General features: G+C 30.1%; 4 protein-coding genes and 1 long non-coding RNA gene across 5 annotated transcripts; all 5 read right to left on the reverse strand.

Moving 5' to 3' along the window:
* Positions 1 to 157: 157 nt before the first annotated feature.
* Positions 158 to 7,002, reverse strand: LOC131662839 (uncharacterized). The gene is made up of 11 exons (XM_058932799.1): positions 6,391 to 7,002; positions 5,707 to 6,076; positions 4,992 to 5,563; positions 4,671 to 4,922; positions 4,428 to 4,596; positions 3,034 to 3,245; positions 2,354 to 2,723; positions 1,891 to 2,231; positions 1,583 to 1,816; positions 1,255 to 1,506; positions 158 to 397 (listed from the first exon to the last, which is right to left on the reverse strand). Exons 1-11 carry the CDS (start codon positions 6,575 to 6,577, stop codon positions 225 to 227), a joined length of 3,132 nt encoding a protein of 1,043 aa, XP_058788782.1. The 5' UTR covers positions 6,578 to 7,002; the 3' UTR covers positions 158 to 224.
* A 457-nt stretch (positions 7,003 to 7,459) lies between these two features.
* LOC131662773 (cytochrome P450 6a8-like) lies at positions 7,460 to 11,090 on the reverse strand. Its single transcript, XM_058932683.1, has 6 exons — positions 10,714 to 11,090; positions 9,838 to 10,207; positions 9,413 to 9,756; positions 9,068 to 9,301; positions 8,510 to 8,761; positions 7,460 to 8,432 (listed from the first exon to the last, which is right to left on the reverse strand). The coding sequence occupies exons 1-6, from the start codon at positions 10,901 to 10,903 to the stop codon at positions 8,266 to 8,268; spliced, it is 1,557 nt and encodes a 518-aa protein (XP_058788666.1). The 5' UTR covers positions 10,904 to 11,090; the 3' UTR covers positions 7,460 to 8,265.
* A 942-nt stretch (positions 11,091 to 12,032) lies between these two features.
* Positions 12,033 to 14,570, reverse strand: LOC131662772 (probable cytochrome P450 6a14). The gene is made up of 6 exons (XM_058932682.1): positions 14,190 to 14,570; positions 13,465 to 13,834; positions 13,040 to 13,383; positions 12,661 to 12,894; positions 12,322 to 12,573; positions 12,033 to 12,247 (listed from the first exon to the last, which is right to left on the reverse strand). Exons 1-6 carry the CDS (start codon positions 14,377 to 14,379, stop codon positions 12,081 to 12,083), a joined length of 1,557 nt encoding a protein of 518 aa, XP_058788665.1. The 5' UTR covers positions 14,380 to 14,570; the 3' UTR covers positions 12,033 to 12,080.
* Positions 14,571 to 15,641: 1,071 nt separating this feature from the next.
* Positions 15,642 to 17,408, reverse strand: LOC131662774 (uncharacterized). The gene is made up of 3 exons (XR_009301802.1): positions 17,063 to 17,408; positions 16,672 to 16,933; positions 15,642 to 16,593 (listed from the first exon to the last, which is right to left on the reverse strand). It is a non-coding gene; the product is annotated as an uncharacterized LOC131662774 (long non-coding RNA).
* Positions 17,409 to 18,661: 1,253 nt separating this feature from the next.
* Positions 18,662 to 20,889, reverse strand: LOC131662840 (probable cytochrome P450 6a14). Its single transcript, XM_058932801.1, has 7 exons — positions 20,879 to 20,889; positions 20,594 to 20,820; positions 19,925 to 20,294; positions 19,530 to 19,843; positions 19,214 to 19,447; positions 18,899 to 19,150; positions 18,662 to 18,825 (listed from the first exon to the last, which is right to left on the reverse strand). The coding sequence occupies exons 1-7, from the start codon at positions 20,887 to 20,889 to the stop codon at positions 18,662 to 18,664; spliced, it is 1,572 nt and encodes a 523-aa protein (XP_058788784.1).
* Positions 20,890 to 21,080: the final 191 nt, after the last annotated feature.

Genomic DNA, 21,080 nt, shown 5'->3' on the forward strand with positions numbered 1-21,080 from the left:
GAAACTCTGGATTACGCGAATTTAAAAAAATCAATCCACACAGGAAAAAATGATCTCTTGTAACATGAAAATTTCAATTTTGAGTAAATCTTGTTATTTAGAAAAGAATTTTGCTTGGTCCAAAATTATTTGAATAATTTGTTAACACGTAAATTTTTATTGAACAACTCTATCACATTATAGATCACAAAAATATTAAATTTGATAGTCATTTTTATTTTTATTTAAATAACTTTTCTTTTTTCAACTTTCAAATAAATTCCACCCCGGGGGGTTTGCAATAATGACCTTCGATTATATTCAATTGGAATAGATGTTCTGTCACATTTGGAAAATTTATAATGTAATAGTAAATGATATATGGCCATTTTACTCTGAAGTATCCCAAGCCGCTTGCCTGAAATAAATATATGAAAGCAAAATAATTGTTGGGAACGTAGAAAGTAATGCCATAAAATTTAATTATAAGTAAGATCTTTGTAAATGCGAGGGACACGCGACGTGGAGCGGGCAACGACGACGAGTTGAGCACACTATAAACGACGGGAAAGCAGGTTGCGAACGTTGCGCGTTAAGAATACGTCCGTTCGGTTGGCGTCGGAAAGAACCCCATATACAAGCGACGCGTCGCGACGAAGGAAAACTAGAAGTAGCATACGTCCTACAGATGCACTTGAAAAGGACGATGCTCATAAGAAATTAAAAGGAAAATAGACCTCCATCGGTTTAAACTCGACGCTTCAAACGTGCACGAGCGCACAGGCGTTATTGTATAGCTGTGAAGCTCCTAGCTCCTAAAGAGTTAGACTCCAGGAGACTGTTAGACACCACCAGAAGTTTGTACACTTCTGGGTATTGTGGATCACCTAAGTACGGATAGAGTCAGCAAAGATGCTGCTCTTGGCCGGCAGGCTAAATGAAACGAGAGAGCGAGAGAGAGAGAGAGAGAGAGAGAGAGAGAGAGAGAGAGAGAAAGTGGAAAAATAGAAGGGTGGGGCTAACTGCGAGCGGAAAACAAGTCCCAATGGGGGTCACCCCGCAGCAGTGCGCCGCTAGTGCGAGCTGTTTTGACACCTACTTGTCGATAGTTAATCAATCCGTCTGCAGTTGGTAAGGCAATTAGCGCGATTTCCCGCTGTGTAAATAAAAACAAATACAAATAAAGTGTTTCAACTTATTCTTGCTCACCCTATCCTCATCAATTATACTCGACTTTATATTTTGCAATCGGCTATACTGTATGATTATCATTACCTATGCAAATTCTTGGTCCTTCACCGAATGCTAAATAAGCGTAAAAATTTTTCGGCTCCAAATTCTCTTTTTTGAATCGCAAAGGATCGAATTTTTCTGGATCATGATAAATGTTTGGATCACTGTGAAGGCCTGTAACTGAGATTATAATACCTGTGTCCTTTTCTATAGTGAAATCAGAATTGGGAATTTGATAATCGTTTATACAAATACGATTCAAAATCGGAACAGACGGATGTTTCCTCATTGTTTCTAAAATGAAAATTCATTAAATTATGATTAAAAAAAAAACAAAGTTCAAGGTGACCTGGTAATTTTTAACATTTACCAAGAAATACCATATCAAGATATTTTAATTGCATTAAATTTTCGTAATTCAAGTTACATGAGCTGTTTGATTGCTCCTTGATTTCATTGTATAGTTTTTCTTGTATTTCAGGATTCAAAGCAAGTTCGTAAAGGCAATGCGTAGCTACTGAAGAAGATGTCTCGAAGCCACCGATGAAAAAAACAAATGCTTGAGCTGCTGCTTCCACCATTTCTAATCTTCTTGCAATACTTTCTAATATTTTTAAATGTCATATAAGAGTATTTTATTGAAATCTTTATAGATCAGCAATACTCAAAAATACTTACCAGCACTTATACCACTAGAATGTGTCATTTCTTTATCGACTAATTGTTCATTATCCATAAGATCTATCAGAGAATTTAAAAAGTCTTTCCGTTTAATGTTTTCTCTTCTTCTTTTATCAACCATATCTTGAAATAATTTTATGAAATATTTTGACACTTCGGGATTTGTAAAAGGTTGTCTAAAAGCGTACAATACTTTGGGTGCAAAAAAACCTATGGCACCACGTACTATACTATTTTCAATTGATAAATTGCCATAATGACGGAATTGATTATTAGGATATTTTAAGCATTTACTGTCGACTCCAAAAGCAAGACTGAAAATTGCATCAGTCGTATATCTGTGAATTAAAGTTTGCTATAGATTTTGTCAATACATTACACGACGCATTGTAGTCATATATAATATACAATCTTGTATTATATTGTTTATATTTAATATATCTTGATGATTAATAACTACCTTGAAACTAGATCTTTCATTTCAAGAATATCAGTATTTATCAAATCATCGTTGACTACCCTGATCATATCACTGGTAATGTCATTCAATATATAAAACATTTGTTTAAGTTTTCCTGCTGAAAATGTGGGAGACAATTTCGCTCTAAGGGTTCTCCATCTGTCACCATACAAGAGAAAAAGATGTCCGCTTAGAGGATCGACTTGAGGATTGCAATAGAGTCCACGATCGCAAAAACTCGCAAAATCTTTTACTAATATATTTTTTATAAGTTCAGGATCATTAATCATCAAAACAGGGTTGTGGAACACATAGACTCCATGGAAAGGAAATTTTTTTAATTTTTCGTAACTTCTTTTAAATACGTCACCTGTAAATATATGATAATTATTCCTTCTTAAGAAATAATAAATGCATTTCTAAGTAAACAAAAAAACAATGTTTCACTATCGTTAATACTTGGTTTTACAAAAAATATACTGCAATAATTGTAATATAAAAACCTGCGATTAAAGTTTTTGATTTGAATAGCGCGCTTTTTTATCCAGCAGTTCATTGGTTTACACGTAAAAATGCTTTTATTGATACCAATGTCAAATTAATTAAGAAAGCTCAGTTTCTTCTTATTATCATATTGATTGATAATCATATTTTCAATGTATGTAATGATTATTACTTACCCACAGTAATTTTTTGCATTAAAAAATCTCTGCCAAAAATACCAGTGAGTATTGAAAAATCATCACAAGGTATCCTACGTTTTTGCCAGTATGAATAAACAACTAACTTAAAATACAAATAGGTAAGAAAAAGAATTAAAGTTATGCAAAACGCTTTAGAGTTAAAAACCTCCATCAACTCTAACATTTTATTCACGACTGTTCTATATAAACTTGTTTATCAATTGCATCTGAGAGTATGTACTTGTTGACAATTAGTTTGGAGTTTTAGCGGAAATTTCGTTTTTTAAAATTTAAGCTTATATAAATATATTATTAATAAAATTTACAGTACTTTTTGTAAACAACTTTTCGTATTAATTTAACCTCGAACTAGAAAATAATTTTATAAGTATTACTATACAGTATACATTTGCAGGTTGCACTGTGCAATGCAGCAACTCTAGTTACGATTCAATGATACCGCTACGCCGCTCTGGTAGCCAGAAAAGGAAGCTGTGAACCGACTGACGTTTTAAAAATTAACATGCGAAAAGATACAAATACATTCAAAAACATACATTTCTGAATTTTGCGATATTGCAGGAAAAGTACCGGATAGAGAAATAAAAATATATTTATGATAATTTAGTATTTGATTCAAAATTTATTGAAAAATTTCCAAGTGATGAGTGGTGTAGGAGTTAGGGTGAATTTTATTTCTCAAGATAGCCAACAAGGATAAATAATGCCATCGTAGTGGTTATTACGAGTATTTATTTTTACCTGCTTCATACGAACTTTGAATGTAATCGGTTGAAAAAATTAACATCTATTTGATTATTTTTAATTTGAACGTTTAAACCATAATAATTATAGCTATAAGTTGATCAATATTACAAAAAGATTTGTTTATATATTTTCATAACAAACATATAAAAGTAAAATAGCCTTTGACTTTACTATATTTACTATATTTCCCTTTTCTGAATACCAAAATAATGTAGCGGTATCGTTGAATTGCGATTATTAGCTGACAAATTATGATTCTACGATGGTAATCAGAGATACGTATATATTGTTCAAAAAATTATTCGATTTAAAATAACGTGATATCATTGGGTTGTTGAACCTCCGAATCACAAACTATTTTTTAATTTGAGTAATAACTACGACAAATCGTGAATTGTGATTTATGAAGAACGAAAATTGAAAACAATCTGATTATTTAATTGTTTTATTTAATAATTAAACTTGAATGATCACAGAAGATCATTTAAGATATTGCTATTTTGCTCCCAGGTACAAAGCGCTTTGATCATTATTACAAACAACTCGGAATTCTATTACATTCTTATAGAAAATGAAAGATATATTTTACATGTTGTTTGTTACTCCCACGTGTATTGGTAATCTACTTCGCTCTCCGTTCCATTCGCAAGTAAACACCGCCATGAGGAGATTGAGTAAATGATCGTTTTGAATATTGTATAGGAATCGGAGTTTTTTCACATGTAAAAAACTTATAATTTGAAAGTAAAGCTATGAGTGCTATTTTAGACTGAAGAATTCCGAAACGAGCTCCTAAAATGTGAACATAGAGGTTAACGACAACAATCTTCTTTGTTAAATACGATTATTATGAAGGAACAAATTACCAATGCAAATCCTAGGCCCATCTCCAAAAGGCAGGTACACGTAAGGAGATCTAGTCGCGACGTTTTCCTTCGAAAATCGAGTTGGATCGAACTTTTCTGGATTTGGAAATATATCCGGATCGCTTTGCAGTCCAGTGACAGAAATCATAACTCCAGTACCTTTTCTTATTGTAAAGTTAGAGTCCGGAATTTTCCAATCTTCGAGGCAACTGCGATTCAAAAAGGGTACTGATGGATGCTTTCTTAATGTTTCTAAAACAATTTTGATATTTTTTACGTTAATTTACAACTCTTTTACTTACGTAAGTTAATATAGTTTACCATTGAATGTCATATGCAAGTAATCGAGCTCATTCATAACTCGATCGTAGGTCAGCTCTCCTTTAGCAAAAAATTCATCGATTTCTAAATGCACTTTGTCTTGAATATCTGGGTTCAAAGCTAATTCATACAACAGATAGGTAATCGTAGAAGAAGTTGTTTCAAATCCAGCAACAAAGAAAACAAATGCTTGCGCTTGTGCTTGCACCATAGTAATCTTGTCGCCATCTGATGATTTACCAGTAGTTTCATTCAATTTTTCATCCTCATCTAACTTACCCTTGTCCATTAATTGCATTAATAAATCAAAAAAATCCTTCCTCACGATATTATTTTGTCGTCTATATTTAACCATGTCTTGAAAAGTCGTCGTAAAAAAGTGTATAACTTGCTTCCTGATTAAAGGGATTTGAAGAATATCTAAGACGATTGGTGCGAACGCACCAAGAGCATTCCTGATCGGATTTTGATCGAATACCATTGCTCCATAACGTTTAAACTCGTTATCCGGATCCTCTAAACTTTTACAATTAAATCCGAATGCTATCGAGGAAATACTATCTGTTGTGTATCTATATTTTTAAACAGACTTTAATGTTTATAAATGATTTAATGAAAACGAAGAATCAAATGTAAGTTTTACTTATAATGAAAAACAATTGCTCTTTTTAAATTCAAAAATTCATTCTGCAATGTAAATTTATACATAAATTACCTTCCAATCAAATCTTTGAATTCAATGATGTTTTCTTTAGTTATTGTTTGGTCGCATACTTTGATCAACTCATCGCCAATTTCTTTGATCAGAGGAAACATTTGTTTCAATTTGCCAGATGTAAATGTAACAGTCAACTTTGCTCTTAGTTTTCTCCATTTTTCACCTGGTAGTAAAAATAGATGACCCGATAGCGGATCCACTTTCTCGTTATAGTACATGCCTCGATCGCGAAATTTGTTGAAGTCCTTTATCAAAACATGACGAATGAGTTCAGGATCGTTGATGAGTAATAAAGGCTGGTGGAAGATGTAAATACCGTGGTAACGAAATTTCTTGAATTTGTCATAACTCTCTTTCACGAAATTTCCTGTGTTAATGCAAACATTTACTCTTAAAGCGTGCAACGAAGTTCAGCACCTCTTATCAAATATTTTTTTTATAATGTTATATGTGTAATATGTTGCGATACGCAAAACGTAATTAGCGCATTATTGTACGTCGTTTGATATTACGGCTAAATTAAAATCAGCACTTACGATTCATCTATCAGTCATTTAAGTACTCTTTTAAGATATGATATAAAGTTATAATTATTTAAAAAAATCATGTGTTGAAAGCGGACAACTGTTACAATGAAAATATAATTAATAAATTAGCAATAATTGAAAGTAAAATTCTTACCTAAAGACTTTTTTCCCAGAACTACGGGTAAAGCATTGCCGAACGGTAACTGTGGTGGATCGTGTGGTATTCCATGTCTTTTCCAATATGTGAAGATAACAAACTTTACATATCCATAAAGCGTAACTAGAATTGCACTAATCCAGAAATATTTCGAAAAAAGTAACGGCTCTAGTAATTGAAGCATGTTAACAATTTGAAAGGTAATCTCAATTTCTAAGTTAAGTTTATTGCAATTTTGACATAGTTGAAAAATGCGTGCGGTATATTCTAACTTGATGGTATACCAACACTCGCATTCAAGGAAACTAACATTCAGTCTAGTCGTGTATTAATACTAGATTCAAATAGTTATGTCATCGTTCGAAAAAGACATGTAATTTATGAACTAACGTACTAGACTGTTATTAGTGAGGTATATAGCGCTCAAACGTAAAGCAAATCGAGCTTTGCGTCTTCAGAGTATAAAATTTCCATGTAATATGAGAATTCGTAAAACACTAAGGCTTTTTAACTTTGTTATTGAAATGTAAGCGCAAAATAATGATGAGTGAATATTTATTCCGCATTGCTCGTTCGATAAAAATACAAGATTGATATTATTGTATCTAATCTCTTATTCTTGAAGACTTATTATATTCAATGAAAACTTCACTTTATTTTTAACCAATAATTATCATTAGAACAAACACATCATTCTAGTATCATAAATTACAGGAATTTTAATGAATTGTTTTACTTTGAAAACATCGTAGAAGTTTTTGCCTCACCTATCACGGTCATATTTAAAATTTTTCTATTTTGCAAGAGATATCCTCATGCTTTCAATTAACTCTACTATATTTACATCTAATAAAAACTTATTTCGAAATATACAATTTTGGCAATCATATTCTAAAACACCTTTTTTTTTATTTAAGCAATTTCAATCCTATATAAGGATTAGTTTGCTACTAAAACACTTTTCATTTAAAAACTATTTTGCGTGTATAAAAGTATGTATAGATATGACAGTACAAACAATACTTTAAAATTTAGAAATACATATGTAAAGGAAGATACTTTAATTTTTTGAACAAGGATTCTTTAAAAAAATAAATAAAATATGTATCTTTGTGAAACATCTAAAAATTTATGTTTATTGATTATATAAAAGTATTCCGAATGAATTTATTGAAATACCTATTGGGACATTGTTACAATCGCTGCATGTATCATCAGTATGACTTGCTGAATTCATATTTTAAAAACTGCTCGTTAAAGAAGCTTCGTGACAGTCAGCTGCGTGAGTGGTGGGGGGTAATTCCCCTCTCGTCGCGAGCGCCAATTTACCTCACACGTGATATTCCATGTTCTACGTTTCAATTGATTAGTTACGATTAGCAATAGTGATCTTAGCCTAAATTTTGGATTTGGATTCCGCAATAAATCCTTTACACGTGTGTAGGTTTTTTATAAAGTTCTATGCATTCTTTTTCTAAGTTTGCACTCCAAGTACGTCACTTTTGATGCCGTCTCTTCCATAAGACTCCGTGTAGAAGAGGTGAACTTCCTGACTGATTTTCTTTACAATTACGACGGTTATAAATATTGAAAAAATTCAGAGACCTTCCGACTATTCTAATCTGTCATAGTTTTTTATTTTATCGGGATCTATGCATTTTGGCATGATTCCAAACCCTCCTTATACTGTATTATGTTGATATGTAAAGTGCTTATAAATTATTACATGAAAATAGAAGAAAATCGATGATTTTCTTCTGCAAAAAAATATGTGAAATTTTATTATTATGTAAATGAATGTCATTTTAAACAAATCATAGATATTATTGTCTACACGATCGTCTTTTGTTTTTATCCATGTTCTACATCAATTTAGTTTCGTTTTTCAATTTTTAAAGTCATACCATCACGAGGAGACTGAACAATAGATATAGGTGAATAATAACTTGGTATGGGGGTTTCTTCACATACAGAAAATTTATAATTTGACAACAGATGAAATAGAGCCATTTTACTTTGAAGTATTCCTAAGCGTTTACCTACAAAGAAAAAGTTATTTAATTTCTAATACGAAAGCATTAAACTATTATATTGTTATAAAGGTTATTTCATTTACCAATGCAGATTCTTGGACCTTCACCGAATGGTATATAAGAATAAGGATGTCTAATTGCCATGTTTTCTTTGCTAAATCTTGTAGGATCGAAATTTTCGGGCTCAGGAAAAATATCTGGATTCATGTGCAATCCAGAAACTGAAATAATCAAACCCATGCCGCTCGGGATCGTATAGTTAGAATTCGGTATCTGATAATCATTGATACAGACACGATTTAAAAATGGCACAGATGGATGTTTTCTCATTGTTTCTAAATTTAGAGCAGAAATGATTATATAATTATTATTCGAAATTCTTAAATTAACACAATAGTACATTACGACACAAGTGCGGGAAAGTAGATTCTTGTCTCGTGTGGCGTTTACGCCCGAGCGAAGCGAGGGTGGAAAGGTACACGAGACGAGAAACTCTTTCCCGAACATGTGCCGTACCGTATTTTTTGATACAACGTGTGGAAAGTGCGATTTTCAACACACGTTTTTTGCCGAGCGTGCGGGAAAAACGCACTTTCCGCACGGAGTGTCGAAAAAAATATAGTTCTTTAAGGAACACAGACCATAGAAAACCATATCTAGATATTCCAGCTGTAATAAAGTTTCATATGTGAAGGTCTTGAAATTATTTTTCAATTCATCAATTTCCTTATGCACTTTTTCCTGTATTTGCGGGTTCAAAGCAAGTTCGTATAGACAATGCGTAGCTATTGAAGAAGATGTTTCAAACCCAGCAATAAAAAATACAAAAGCTTGTGCTGTTGCTTCCAATAGTTCTAGTCGCCTTGCAATTTTTTCTTTAAATGATACAAAAAATTTATAAATCTATAAAATATTCTATTATATAAAAAAAACTTTAATGTTACTTTTTATGGATTACCATTAAAATATGCAATTCAAACATTTACCTGCGCTTATGTCTTTGCTTGAATTTTCAATTTCCCTATCAACTATTTGTTCATTGTCCATAAGGTCTATCAAGGAATCTAAAAAGTCTCTTCTTTTAATTTTCTCTGACCTTCTTTTATCTACCATATCTTTAAACAGTTCTGTAAAGAACTTTATAACTTTAGGATCCGTAAATGGTTGTTTCAAAGCGTAAAGTATTTTAGGCGCAAAGAGTCCCAAATAACCACTTATTAAGTTAGTCTCAAGCGCCAAACTTCCGTAATGACGAAATACGCTGTCTGGATATTTTAAAGACTGACTATTTAATCCGAAGGCAAGACTAAAAATTGTATCAGTAGTATACCTATAAATTGAATAAAAAATAAATATAAACACTGTAGGAATTTGCTTATTGATAATATCATTATTACACAAGTTACAAAACCTTGCTATCAGATCTTTCATTTCAATAATATTTGTTTTCCTTAGATTTTCTTCTGTGACTAATATCATTTCATGTGCGATGTCATTTAAAAGGGGAAACATATGTTTTAGTTTTCCGGATGTGAAAGTGGGTGACATTTTAGCTCTCAACGTCCTCCACTTGTCACCGCTTAAGAAAAACAAGTGTCCAACCAGTGGATCGATTTCGGCATTATCATAAAGTCCTCGATCACAAAAATTTGCAAAATCTTTGACTAATACATGCCTAATTAGTTCAGGATCGTTAATCATAATATATGGACTATGAAACATGTACAATCCGTGGAAACTGTTTTTTTTTAACTTGTCATAGCTATTTTTCACTACATTACCTAAGTATAGAATAACAATAATGATGAGGCTTGAAAAAAATTATCGTCCATAAAACGTAAAATTAATTTTAGATATTCTGCTATATGTTAGTTTTACGAGTTGTTAGTAACGTTAGACAATTTCACACATCGATGAAGTTCTAAATTTTACTATATAAAGATTAAAGAATTTAGTATTTACAATTTTATTGAGGTAGCTCTGTACCGCAATATTGTAGAAGAAAGCAATTTAGTTATGATACAATAAATGTATAAATGTATTTAAGAAATCGATTATTGGAAAATAGTACTTTTAATGAATAGTTCAGAAATGATACCTTGAAGCATGACATGTAGGTCATTTAAAGATTTAATGAATGTGAAAAATGTAAGAATTGCTTATTATAACATGAGAATATGTTAATTTCAGGTGTTTTAGAAAATCACATAACTGTATAAGCATTTCATTTATGTCAAAGCAGTTAGAGCTATTTTAATATACAAAATGGAAAATAAAGTTAACTCACCCAAACTAATTCTCTTCATAAAAGAATCAATTCCAAAAATACCAAACGGTACTGTAAATTCATCTTGAGGTACGCCATGTCTTTGCCAATATGAAAAAGTTACTGTTTTCAAGTATATATACAATGAAATTAAAAAAGTAGTCATCCAAAATATTTTTGAATGTATTACACTTTCCAACAATTCAATCATTTCAATTATTGAATATTTTCTAACATAGATTTTTATATATCTGGTGTATTATATGCGGACTTAATTTTTAACTTCATGCAATGCAAGGATTCGTAAAATACTAAAGTTCTTTAAATTTGTTATTGCAATACAAGCGCAAAATAATGATAATTGATTTTCCCGCTTTGCTTGCACGATAAAAATGTAATATTGATATTGTATTATCTAATCTTTTCTGAATTCTTAAAGACTAATTATATATATATAATATATATATATATAATTAGTATAATTAGTCTTTAAGAATTCAGAAAAGATTAGATAATACAATATCAATATTACATTTTTATCGTGCAAGCAAAGCGGGAAAATCAATTATCATTATATATATATATATATATATATATATATATATATATATATATATATATATATAAACAAAGGTTTTGTTTTATTTTTAACAAAACATAGAACAACAAATTCATTCTATTGTCGTAAATTCTAGGAATATCATTGAAATGTTTTACTTTAAAAACACTGAAAACATTTTTGCTTCGTCTATCACGGTCATATTTAGTTGCATACTTTCAAATCATCGACTTTGCAGAATAATTATTTAATAAAACGCAAAGCTAAATTTGTATCTTTATACTTGTAATTAACTCTACCATATTTACATTTCATGAAAAATTTATTTTTAAATATTCGATTCTTACGATTATATTCTAAAGCACTTTCCACTGAAAAACTATTCTTGTATAAACAATCACAATAGTCTTATATATAAACAATTACTTTGATATAAGAAAATAGATATGTATAAAAAAAACTTTAATTTTTCTGAATATGCTTAAAAAAACAAATATACCTTCGTAAAATATTTAGAAATTTACGTTCAATGATTATATAAATGTATTTTGAATGATGTTATTAAAATACATTGGAGCATTGTTACAACCGCTGCATATATCGTCACTGTGACTTGCATATTTCAGCTTAAAAACTGTCCGTTAAGCTGTGTCATGTTGATACGTAGAACTTGTACATTATCTTGAAAATAGTAGAAAAATTGATGATAGTAAAATCAGTTTGAGAAATTGTATTATTATGTAAATGCACGTAATTTGAAATAAATCGCAGTTGTTAATGTCTATTATGAGATAGCTTTTTGTTTTTACCCAAAGTACTCTACATAAATTTACTTTCTCTTTTCAACTTTTAAATACACGCCATCACGAGGTGTCTGAAGAATAGATTTAGATGAATAATAATTTGGTATGGGGGTTTTTTCACATATAGAAAATTTATAATTTGACAGCAGATGAAATAGAGCCATTTTACTTTGAAGTATTCCTAAACGTTTACCTACAAGAAAACGTTATTTATTTATAATATGAAATTATTAAGCTACTATTTTTATAAAGCTTAATTCATTTTACCAATGCAGATTCTTGGACCTTCACCAAATGGTAAATAAGAATAAGGATGCCTAGTTGTCATGTTTTCTTTGTTAAATCTTGTAGGATCAAACTTTCCAGGTTCAGGAAAAATATCTGGATCCATGTGCAATCCAGAAACTGAAATAATCAAACCCATGTCTTTCGGGATAGTATAGTTAGAATTCGGTATTTTGTAATCATTGATACAGACACGATTTAAAAATGGCACAGATGGATGTTTTCTCATTGTTTCTAAATTTAGAGCAGAAATAATTATATAAGTGTTATTAGAAATTCTTAAATTAAAACTGAAAATATATTTTTTTAGGGAATGCTAACCGAGGAAAATCATATCTAGATATTCCAGCTGCAATAAAGTTTCATATGTGAAGGACTTTGAATTATTTTGTATTTCATCAATTTCCTTGTGTACATTTTCCTGTATTTGCGGGTTCAACGCAAGTTCGTATAGACAATGCGTAGCTATTGAAGAAGATGTTTCAAATCCAGCAATAAAAAATACAAAAGCTTGTGCTGTTGCTTCCAATAGTTCTAGTCGTCTTGCAATTTTTTCTTTTAAATGATAACAACAAAATGAGGTTATTATTAACTGACAGTGTAATAACATATGAATTCTATAAAATATTCAATTATAAAAAAAAAACTTTAATGTTACTTTTTATGGATTACCATTAAAATATGCAATTCAAACATTTACCTGCGCTTATATCTTTGCTCGAATTTTCCATTTCCCTATCAACTATTTGTTCATTGTCCATAAGGTCTATCAAGGAATCTAAAAAGTCTCTTCTTTTAATTTTCTCTGACCTTCTTTTATCTACCATATCTTTAAACAGTTCTGTAAAGAACTTTATAACTTTAGGATCCGTAAATGGTTGTTTCAAAGCGTAAAGTATTTTAGGTGCAAAAAATCCCAAAGACCCACGTATTATGTTGGTTTCAATCGTTAAATCACCATAGTGGCGAAATTCACTGTCTGGATATTTTAGTGCCTGACTATTTAATCCGAAGGCAAGACTAAAAATTGTATCTGTAGTATATCTATAAATTGAATAAAAAATAAATATAAACACTGTAGGAATTTGGTTATTGATAATATCATTATTACACAAGTGACAAAACCTTGCTATCAGATCTTTCATTTCAATAATATTTGTTTTCCTTAGATTTTCTTCTGTGACTAATAACATTTCATGTGCGATGTCATTTAAAATGGGAAACATATGTTTTAGTTTTCCGGATGTGAAAGTCGGTGATAATTTAGCTCTCAACGTCCTCCACTTGTCACCGCTTAAAAAAAACAAGTGTCCAATCAGTGGATCGATTTCGGCATTATCATAAAGTCCTCGATCACAAAAATTTGCAAAATCTTTGACTAATATCTGCTTAATTAATTCCGGATCGTTGATCATCAAAACTCGTGTGTGAAATATGTATAATCCGTGAAAACGATTTTTTTTTAATTTTTCATAGCTACTTTTCACTACATTACCTAAAATATAAAATATTATATAAGATAAAAGTCTCGCTAATGTTAAAGATAGACCGAAGTATTGATGAAAATGCATAACTTTTTTCGGAACTGCTTTATTAAATGACATTATTTTGTATAAATAAATACTTTATGCACAAAAAATTATGTTTTGCATTTCGATCGTAAGATGGAATAGATGATTCAAAGAATGTCTATCAAAAGTCACGAATAAAATGGTGAATGTTTTATAATATAACAAGTGAATGAATAAATCAAAGGATAATTAATTAAATTTAACTTTGAATAGAAACTTCACTCTACTAAAATTCGGAAATCATGATAATAAGGCGCATCTACTATCTTAAATAATTACCCATCGTTGTTCTTTGCATGAAAAAATCATTGTTGAAAATACCAAAAGGTATTGTGAAACTATCATGAGGTATTCCATGTCTTTTCCAGTACGTAAAGACTATTATTTTGAAGTATAAGTATAGAATACACAACAAAGCAAATATCCAAAATATTTTGGAAGAAAATATACTTTCAACCGATTCAATCATTTTAAGAATACACTATTTTTATACCAAATTATAAAACACTTGTCGCAAGTATAATTTATCTTATATTATTCTAAAATAACTTTCAGGTCACATAGCAATATGAAATAACTTGCAGTATGCTCGGAATCGCGGAAGATGGAAAACTGAACAGTAAAGTACATCTTGCATTGAGACCAACTAATATTCACGGCTAACTACTTATGATTACTACATGCTGTCACGCGATACTACTTTATCTACACGTTTGCAAATGACTATTGCATATTTTTTCCGAAATTTTAAAATATGTTTATCACTATTGTTTAAAAATAAATCATATTTATAAATGATTATCCGCCAATGAAAAGAAGAGAATCGAGTGTGCCATATAATTTATAAGTTACTTTTAGTGACCTGTGACCTAGATTATATATAAAAGAATATTTTAGATTATAGAAATTTAGTAAAATGTTTCTACTAAAAAATAGAATATTCATTAAATAAGTATCTAAAAGATTAATTTAATGTATTTTTAACATTATTTACATTATTGGCATGATCTGATGGTCCAATTATAAAATGCAAATTTATTGAATTAAAAATACCGTCGAAATATCGCTATTTTGTAATTAGTATTAAGCATAAATTTGCTCTGTGACTGAAATTCCTTATTTATTTTAGAACCTTGACCATGCGAATTTTCCTCGCTATTTCATAACACCTACATCATTTTAACCACATGCGTTCATAAATACTAGCGATAAAAAAAATCCTATAAAAACCGAGTTGTTACTTAATGAAATATACTTCATGGTGTCATTAATGATAAAGACAAATATATAGTCAAGAATACAACGCAATATACGTATCTAAGTAAACAAACAGCATTGTCATCATGATGCACGTGTATCATAATGATAAGTCCTCGACACACACAAAACTATCTGCTGTTCGAGAATGATTTTTATCTAATTAAATATTAGTTTTCAGGAAAACAAAAAAGGGGAACAAAGTAATTTTTTTGTATATTATGTAAAATCAAGTATCTGAGAGTTTTAGATACTCTCTAGTGTTACTGAAAATATATTTCAAATATCAAATGTAAGGGTTTTAAATAAAAATGTTACTGCTAGTACTTTCGTGATTTTGTTTGTTAATGTATGATTATTTGGAAGTTGAAAAATAAAAATATATAATATTTTAATCTGATCCAGTATTTTTTATTGTAAACCTAACTTTGTATTATATATGTTAATTTCTTATACTATACAAGTCTTTTTCAATAAGTGTATATGTCGTAAATAGCAATATATTTACATATGCATCAATATTTTCATTGACGTTTTTATGAGCGTCAATTGATTAATTGACATGACTACGTTTTATCATCACTGATGGAATTTATAAGGAAAATTATCTATTTATTTTTTCTTGTACCTGTCGCCTCAGATAATTAATTATACTTACTCATGCAACGTAGGTCAAACATAATGTTTATATTATATAAAAGACGATGTTAATCATTGTCTCCAATCTTGTAAAATTAAGAAAACAAGCTCTCGTAAAATTCCAAACAAATATTCCGAAACTTATACTTTTTATAGAAACAAAATTTTCCAATTAATCAAGAAGTAATTTATTCAGTAACCTTAATTTATAGATAGTCTAATTTAATCTTCATCTTATGTTAAAACAAGTAATATGACAAATAGTATATATTTATTCTTTTATCAAACAATGTATTTATTCATAACTCCTACACCTGTTTTTTTTTATTCACAGAGAAAAACTTCTTTTAGAATTTTGTGTGAGAAGTAATAATAATAATAATAATAATAATTGACGGAAATATTAGTTTTATCACAAATATTCACCAATTTGTTATCATGTCGTAGCATGCTTCGTTTACATTTTTCCGAATTATTTTTTTAATGTATAAGTTCTTGAATTCTATCTGCAAATATAGAATCGTAGCATTGAAATTTATCCAGCTGTTTCATTTCATGGACTTTCACAAGATCGTCATCAAAATATTGCAAAAATTCGACATGCCATTGCAAATAATCTTTTGGTGATTTTCAAACTTTATCGTCTCCAATGATGAATAACTTGTACGAACGTACGCGAATACCGTATGGTATTTATTGGCGTTACTTTACAAATGGAAAATTCCAAATTGCGTAATAGTGTCATCAATTCAAGTTTCCTTCGCATTAAAAGTGGCTACTCTTTGTGCTAAATGAAAAATTTTCAAATTTATTAACATAGAGCATTTTCGAAAATTTCTTAACTTTCAAAATTCCAATAAATTACCAATGCGTATTCAAGGTCCTTCACCAAATGTTAAAAAGCGGTAAAGATCTCTGTTAGCGCGACTTTCCTTTGAAAAACGTAGGGAATCGAATTTTTCTAGATCAAGATAAATGTCTGAATTATTCCAAATATAGAAATAAAGAGTCTTATTCGGTTTGAAATCACACGGTTTTCAACACGCCGTGCGGAAAATATATGACTTCGTCATGCTCTCAGCGAAACACGTGCGCTTTTAGATTCGTGCCTTCCACTTGTTCTTTTGCTATAAAGAATACAAATACTTAGGTAACAAACTCCAATATATTTAATTTATCCTTATTAATATCTAGAAAAATCTAACAAAAACTATTTAAAACTTATTGCAATAATTGACATAATTAATGTGTCTTACTTTTTACATGGCAGGTACTCTCATAATCTGTAAGTTTCGCTATAATATTATGAAATGATTTCTCACAACTTTTTCTGCAACTCGATAATCGACAATGATAATTTCGAAAAATGTATTGAAAAACTGGTTGACGTCATTCCTGAATATTGATACGCGAAAGTAATTCATAATTTTCGAGTTAAATATGCTGATATCACAGCTGTATATTTTCACATGTGTACACGCCTAATTTTGAAAAATCTTCGTTAGAAACAACTACAAATAAAAACGAAAGCTATTGTTGATATGCAATTGTGGCGGCCCAGTCGGCAGCAGTCGTTCTGATTCAGCGCTAGGCGGCGGCACCTCTCACCGTTCTCTTCATCAGCGCACTACGGTTGATATCAAATGATTAATGATGAATTCCAGAGAATTTACGCTAAATAGAATGCTTATCTCATATGTTCACTGATTCGACGTATGCAGCATTTATTATTTTTTTATGGCATCTTTTTATGGAAATGTTCTTTAAGCGATATATGTGAATCGTCGTGTTATTGAAAAGTCATTGATTTTTAACAATATTTGTTTCTTGGTAATAAGTCCTTCTAAGGGTCAGAAAACAAAATAAAAAAGTCAATTCGATAATAGCATATATGTTGTAATACGCGTAACTTAAGCAATCCATTATGGCAATAAGCTGTGACATTACAATTGCGCTCAAAGACCGAATCTTTATAATTTTGTTCCCTCGTACAATTTCAAAGAATATGTTATTCTAATTTTTTTAAATATCAACTAACTGGTATATTTGAGATAAAGCTTGCAAACTAGTTGCTATGTTAGAAATCCTTTCATTTTACAGATTTATATGAAAATTGCATATGCAAAAACAAAAATTGAAACAATATACTATCATCACCTGTATATTTATGACCATCTATTAATGAGAAAAGGTTTTTCTAGATTTTGTCGATCCAACCAAGATACCGAGGATTGAAAGATTCTTTTTCATATTTATGTTCATTCAAGCCATAACTTAATGATTAAACACACGAGAACAAGTTTTCTTGATAATTTTCCTAAAAATGGCTATCTAGCAGGTTTCGGATAAAAAGCACATGTTGAAAAATTGATTTTTGTCCATCGTTCAAAGAATAAATGAGAGGCCTATTTTAAACAGATAATACGTTTATAAATGTTAAATGTGACATGGACTGAACTTTTTCAAGGGACAGTTAAAACTTATTATCGGAATTAAGTGATTTATGTTTGGTGTATAGAATTTAGCCACCAAATTTATGAAAAAGTTTTATTCAAATACAAAAGGTTCCTCCCTCAATCACCCTTACATATTTTTTTGATAAAACTCACATTTTTTTTACTCAAAATTAAGCTTTACAACTATGATTCAAAGGATCTGTGTGTGTGTGTGTGTGTGTGTGTGTGTGTGTGTGTGCGTGTGTGTGTGTGTGTGTGTGTGCGTGTGTGTGTGTGCGCGCGCGCGCACATCATTCGGGATATGTTATTTTCATTTATTACCTAACGTGTAATCTCGAAATATACATAAATATACGTACTTGCAAAAAAAATATTTAAATAATAGCAAAAGTCAAATAATTATCTTCTGGTTACTCTTAAATATAATTTATCGTCTGTCACTAACAAAAATGTACGGTTACTGTATTGCAAAGGTATCGGTGTATCTTCACAAATAGAAAAATTGAATTTATGTAGCAATACTGCGAGTCCAAGTTTTCCTTGCATAAAAGCTATTCTTTTTGCTAAAAAACCAATTTTTTTAATAAATAAAGTATTGGTGGAAATTAATACACTTTCATAGTATAAATAAGTTACCAATGCATATTCGAGGTCCTTCGCCGAATGGTAAAAAGTAGTAAGAACTCCTGTCAGTACAATTTTCCTTCGAAAAACGTAAAGGATCAAATCGTTCTGGATCAGGAAAGATATCTGGATCATTTTGTAATCCCGATACTGAAATTGCGAGTCTCATTCCTTTTGGTACGATAATATTCGAATTAGGAATCTGATAATCTTTCGTACACAGTCGATTTATAAAGGGTACTGGGGGGTGTTTACGCAATGTCTCTGTAATCATGAATTGTAAAGTTGTAATTATCTATTCTAGGTAACTTGATTTTAATAATTCACCAGAAAACACCATGTCAAGGTATTTCATGCTCATAATATTTTCGTAATTAAAACCACTCGGACTGTTCGCAGCTTCGTCAATTTCTTTTTGTAGTTTCGTTTGGATTTCTGGAAACTTTGCTAACTCGTGTAAACAGTATGTGAGAGTGGTAGATGTGGTTTCAAAACCTGCTATAAAGAATACAAATACTTGAGCCGCGGCTTCCACCATATTTAATTTATCGCCATTGATAGCTACAAAAGGAAATTGAATAAAAATTATCTAAATTTAAATAGAACTCATACTGTAATAACTGAAATAATTGAAATATTTTACAATTTTTATCAGAGGTATTTTCGCAATCGGTAATATCCATCAACATATTTATAAAATCATTTCTCACGACTTTTTCTTCTATCCGATGAGTGACGACGTCTCGAAATATTTTTATGAAAAACTCGTCCACTTTACTCTTGAATATTGGTAGACGAAAGAAATCCACAATGTTTGATCCAAATATACTGATTACAGCTGAATATTTTCCCATATCTGTACCTAATTTCCCGTAATTTCGAAATTCATTGTTAGGATTTTTCAAGCTGTTACAATTAAAACCAAACGCCACCGTTGATATGCAATCTGTTATAAATCTTGAAAATAATAAAAATATTTTATAGAAAATGTGAATACGGTCTCTTCATACAATGAGTCTCTCATGTTGCTGCGTTTACCGTTCAACAATATCTTTTGCATCCACAATGTCACTAAATTTAAGATCTTCTTCACATACATCAATGAGTTCATTAGAAACATCTAATAGCAGTGGGTATAGTTGTTTTAATTTTCCCGAGGTAAAAATCGGTGATAATTTGGTTCTCAAGTGCCTCCATTTTTCTCCAGGAAGTCTGAATAAATTGAAAGACATGGGATCGTAATCTACATTTGAGTGAATACCTCTGTCTGCGAAATATTGAAAATCTTTAACTAAAATTAGCCGAATGAGCTCTGGATCGTTGATCACTAAAATCGGATTGTGAAATATATACATTCCGAAGTACTTTTCTTTTCGAAACTGATTGTAATAATCTTTTACCATATCACCTGTAAAAATAATTAAATGAATATAAAATGAAGTAAGAATTTGAGTATATAAAGTATTTTAAATATGCTATATTTCACGTTGTATCTGATAATATTTAATGAAATTTGTTGTTGGAAATGTAACATATGTCTCGTTCCATGATGACCATTACTCTTTTTATAACAATACGATCAATACTTTTTTTTGTAATAAAATAAACTAAATTTTGTAGCCAATCTATTATACTACTATGAAATATAGTATCTATTACTAATCATAATTGCAATTTTTTTACTGGATACACCATTAGAACTCTTACCTATGGTAACTCTGTTCATCAAAAAATCGGAATTGATGTTTCCAAAAATGAGTGCCGGAGGTACATGAGGTACTTTTGTTTTATTCCAATAACTAAAAATTATGTACTTCAAATAAAAATAAAAAATAATAACAAATGCTATTATAATCCAGAGAAATTTCGAAAACATTATTTCCGTAACATTCAATATAGTTGTCTTCAGTTTCTTGACCAGACTGAAAATCGAGCTAATAATAATGCACTCAATTAAGCATTTACGCAGAATAAGTCACTAATCTCACATACTGATTAAGCATGCAGCATCTATAATGTTTTTGTGGCAATGTTTTAAAACAGATACTCCATTGACGATAACTTAATCTTTACTAAAAATTCATTGTCCTCGTATAACTGTTTTTTTTCTTAAAACTAATGAAGAATAAATGGAAAAAATGCAGTTTAATAAATCAAACGTTTATATTAAAAAGTAAATAAATTATATACAAAA

Source organism: Phymastichus coffea, unplaced genomic scaffold, assembly GCF_024137745.1.
Source record: "Phymastichus coffea isolate CEN01 unplaced genomic scaffold, Cenicafe_Pcof_1.1 PCOF00028, whole genome shotgun sequence".
NCBI classification, from domain to species: domain Eukaryota; kingdom Metazoa; phylum Arthropoda; class Insecta; order Hymenoptera; family Eulophidae; genus Phymastichus; species Phymastichus coffea.

Coding starts and splice junctions, on each gene's coding strand:
- LOC131662839 (XM_058932799.1), bottom strand. CDS start 6,577: ATGCTTCAATTACTAGAGCCGTTACTTTTTTCGAAATATTTCTGGATT. Junction 3,246..4,427: donor ATGGAACGGAGAGCGAAGTA/GATTACCAATAC, acceptor TTGATAAACAAG/TTTATATAGAACAGTCGTGA. Junction 1,507..1,582: donor TCTTGATATGGTATTTCTTG/GTAAATGTTAAA, acceptor TTTTCATTTTAG/AAACAATGAGGAAACATCCG.
- LOC131662773 (XM_058932683.1), bottom strand. CDS start 10,903: ATGATTGAATTGTTGGAAAGTGTAATACATTCAAAAATATTTTGGATG. Junction 10,208..10,713: donor TATGAAGAGAATTAGTTTGG/GTGAGTTAACTT, acceptor TTCTATACTTAG/GTAATGTAGTGAAAAATAGC. Junction 8,433..8,509: donor AGGTCCAAGAATCTGCATTG/GTAAATGAAATA, acceptor TTTTCTTTGTAG/GTAAACGCTTAGGAATACTT.
- LOC131662772 (XM_058932682.1), bottom strand. CDS start 14,379: ATGATTGAATCGGTTGAAAGTATATTTTCTTCCAAAATATTTTGGATA. Junction 12,895..13,039: donor GAGCAAAGATATAAGCGCAG/GTAAATGTTTGA, acceptor ATCATTTAAAAG/AAAAAATTGCAAGACGACTA. Junction 12,248..12,321: donor AGGTCCAAGAATCTGCATTG/GTAAAATGAATT, acceptor GTTTTCTTGTAG/GTAAACGTTTAGGAATACTT.
- LOC131662840 (XM_058932801.1), bottom strand. Junction 20,295..20,593: donor GATGAACAGAGTTACCATAG/GTAAGAGTTCTA, acceptor TTATTTTTACAG/GTGATATGGTAAAAGATTAT. Junction 19,448..19,529: donor AAATACCTCTGATAAAAATT/GTAAAATATTTC, acceptor TTCCTTTTGTAG/CTATCAATGGCGATAAATTA.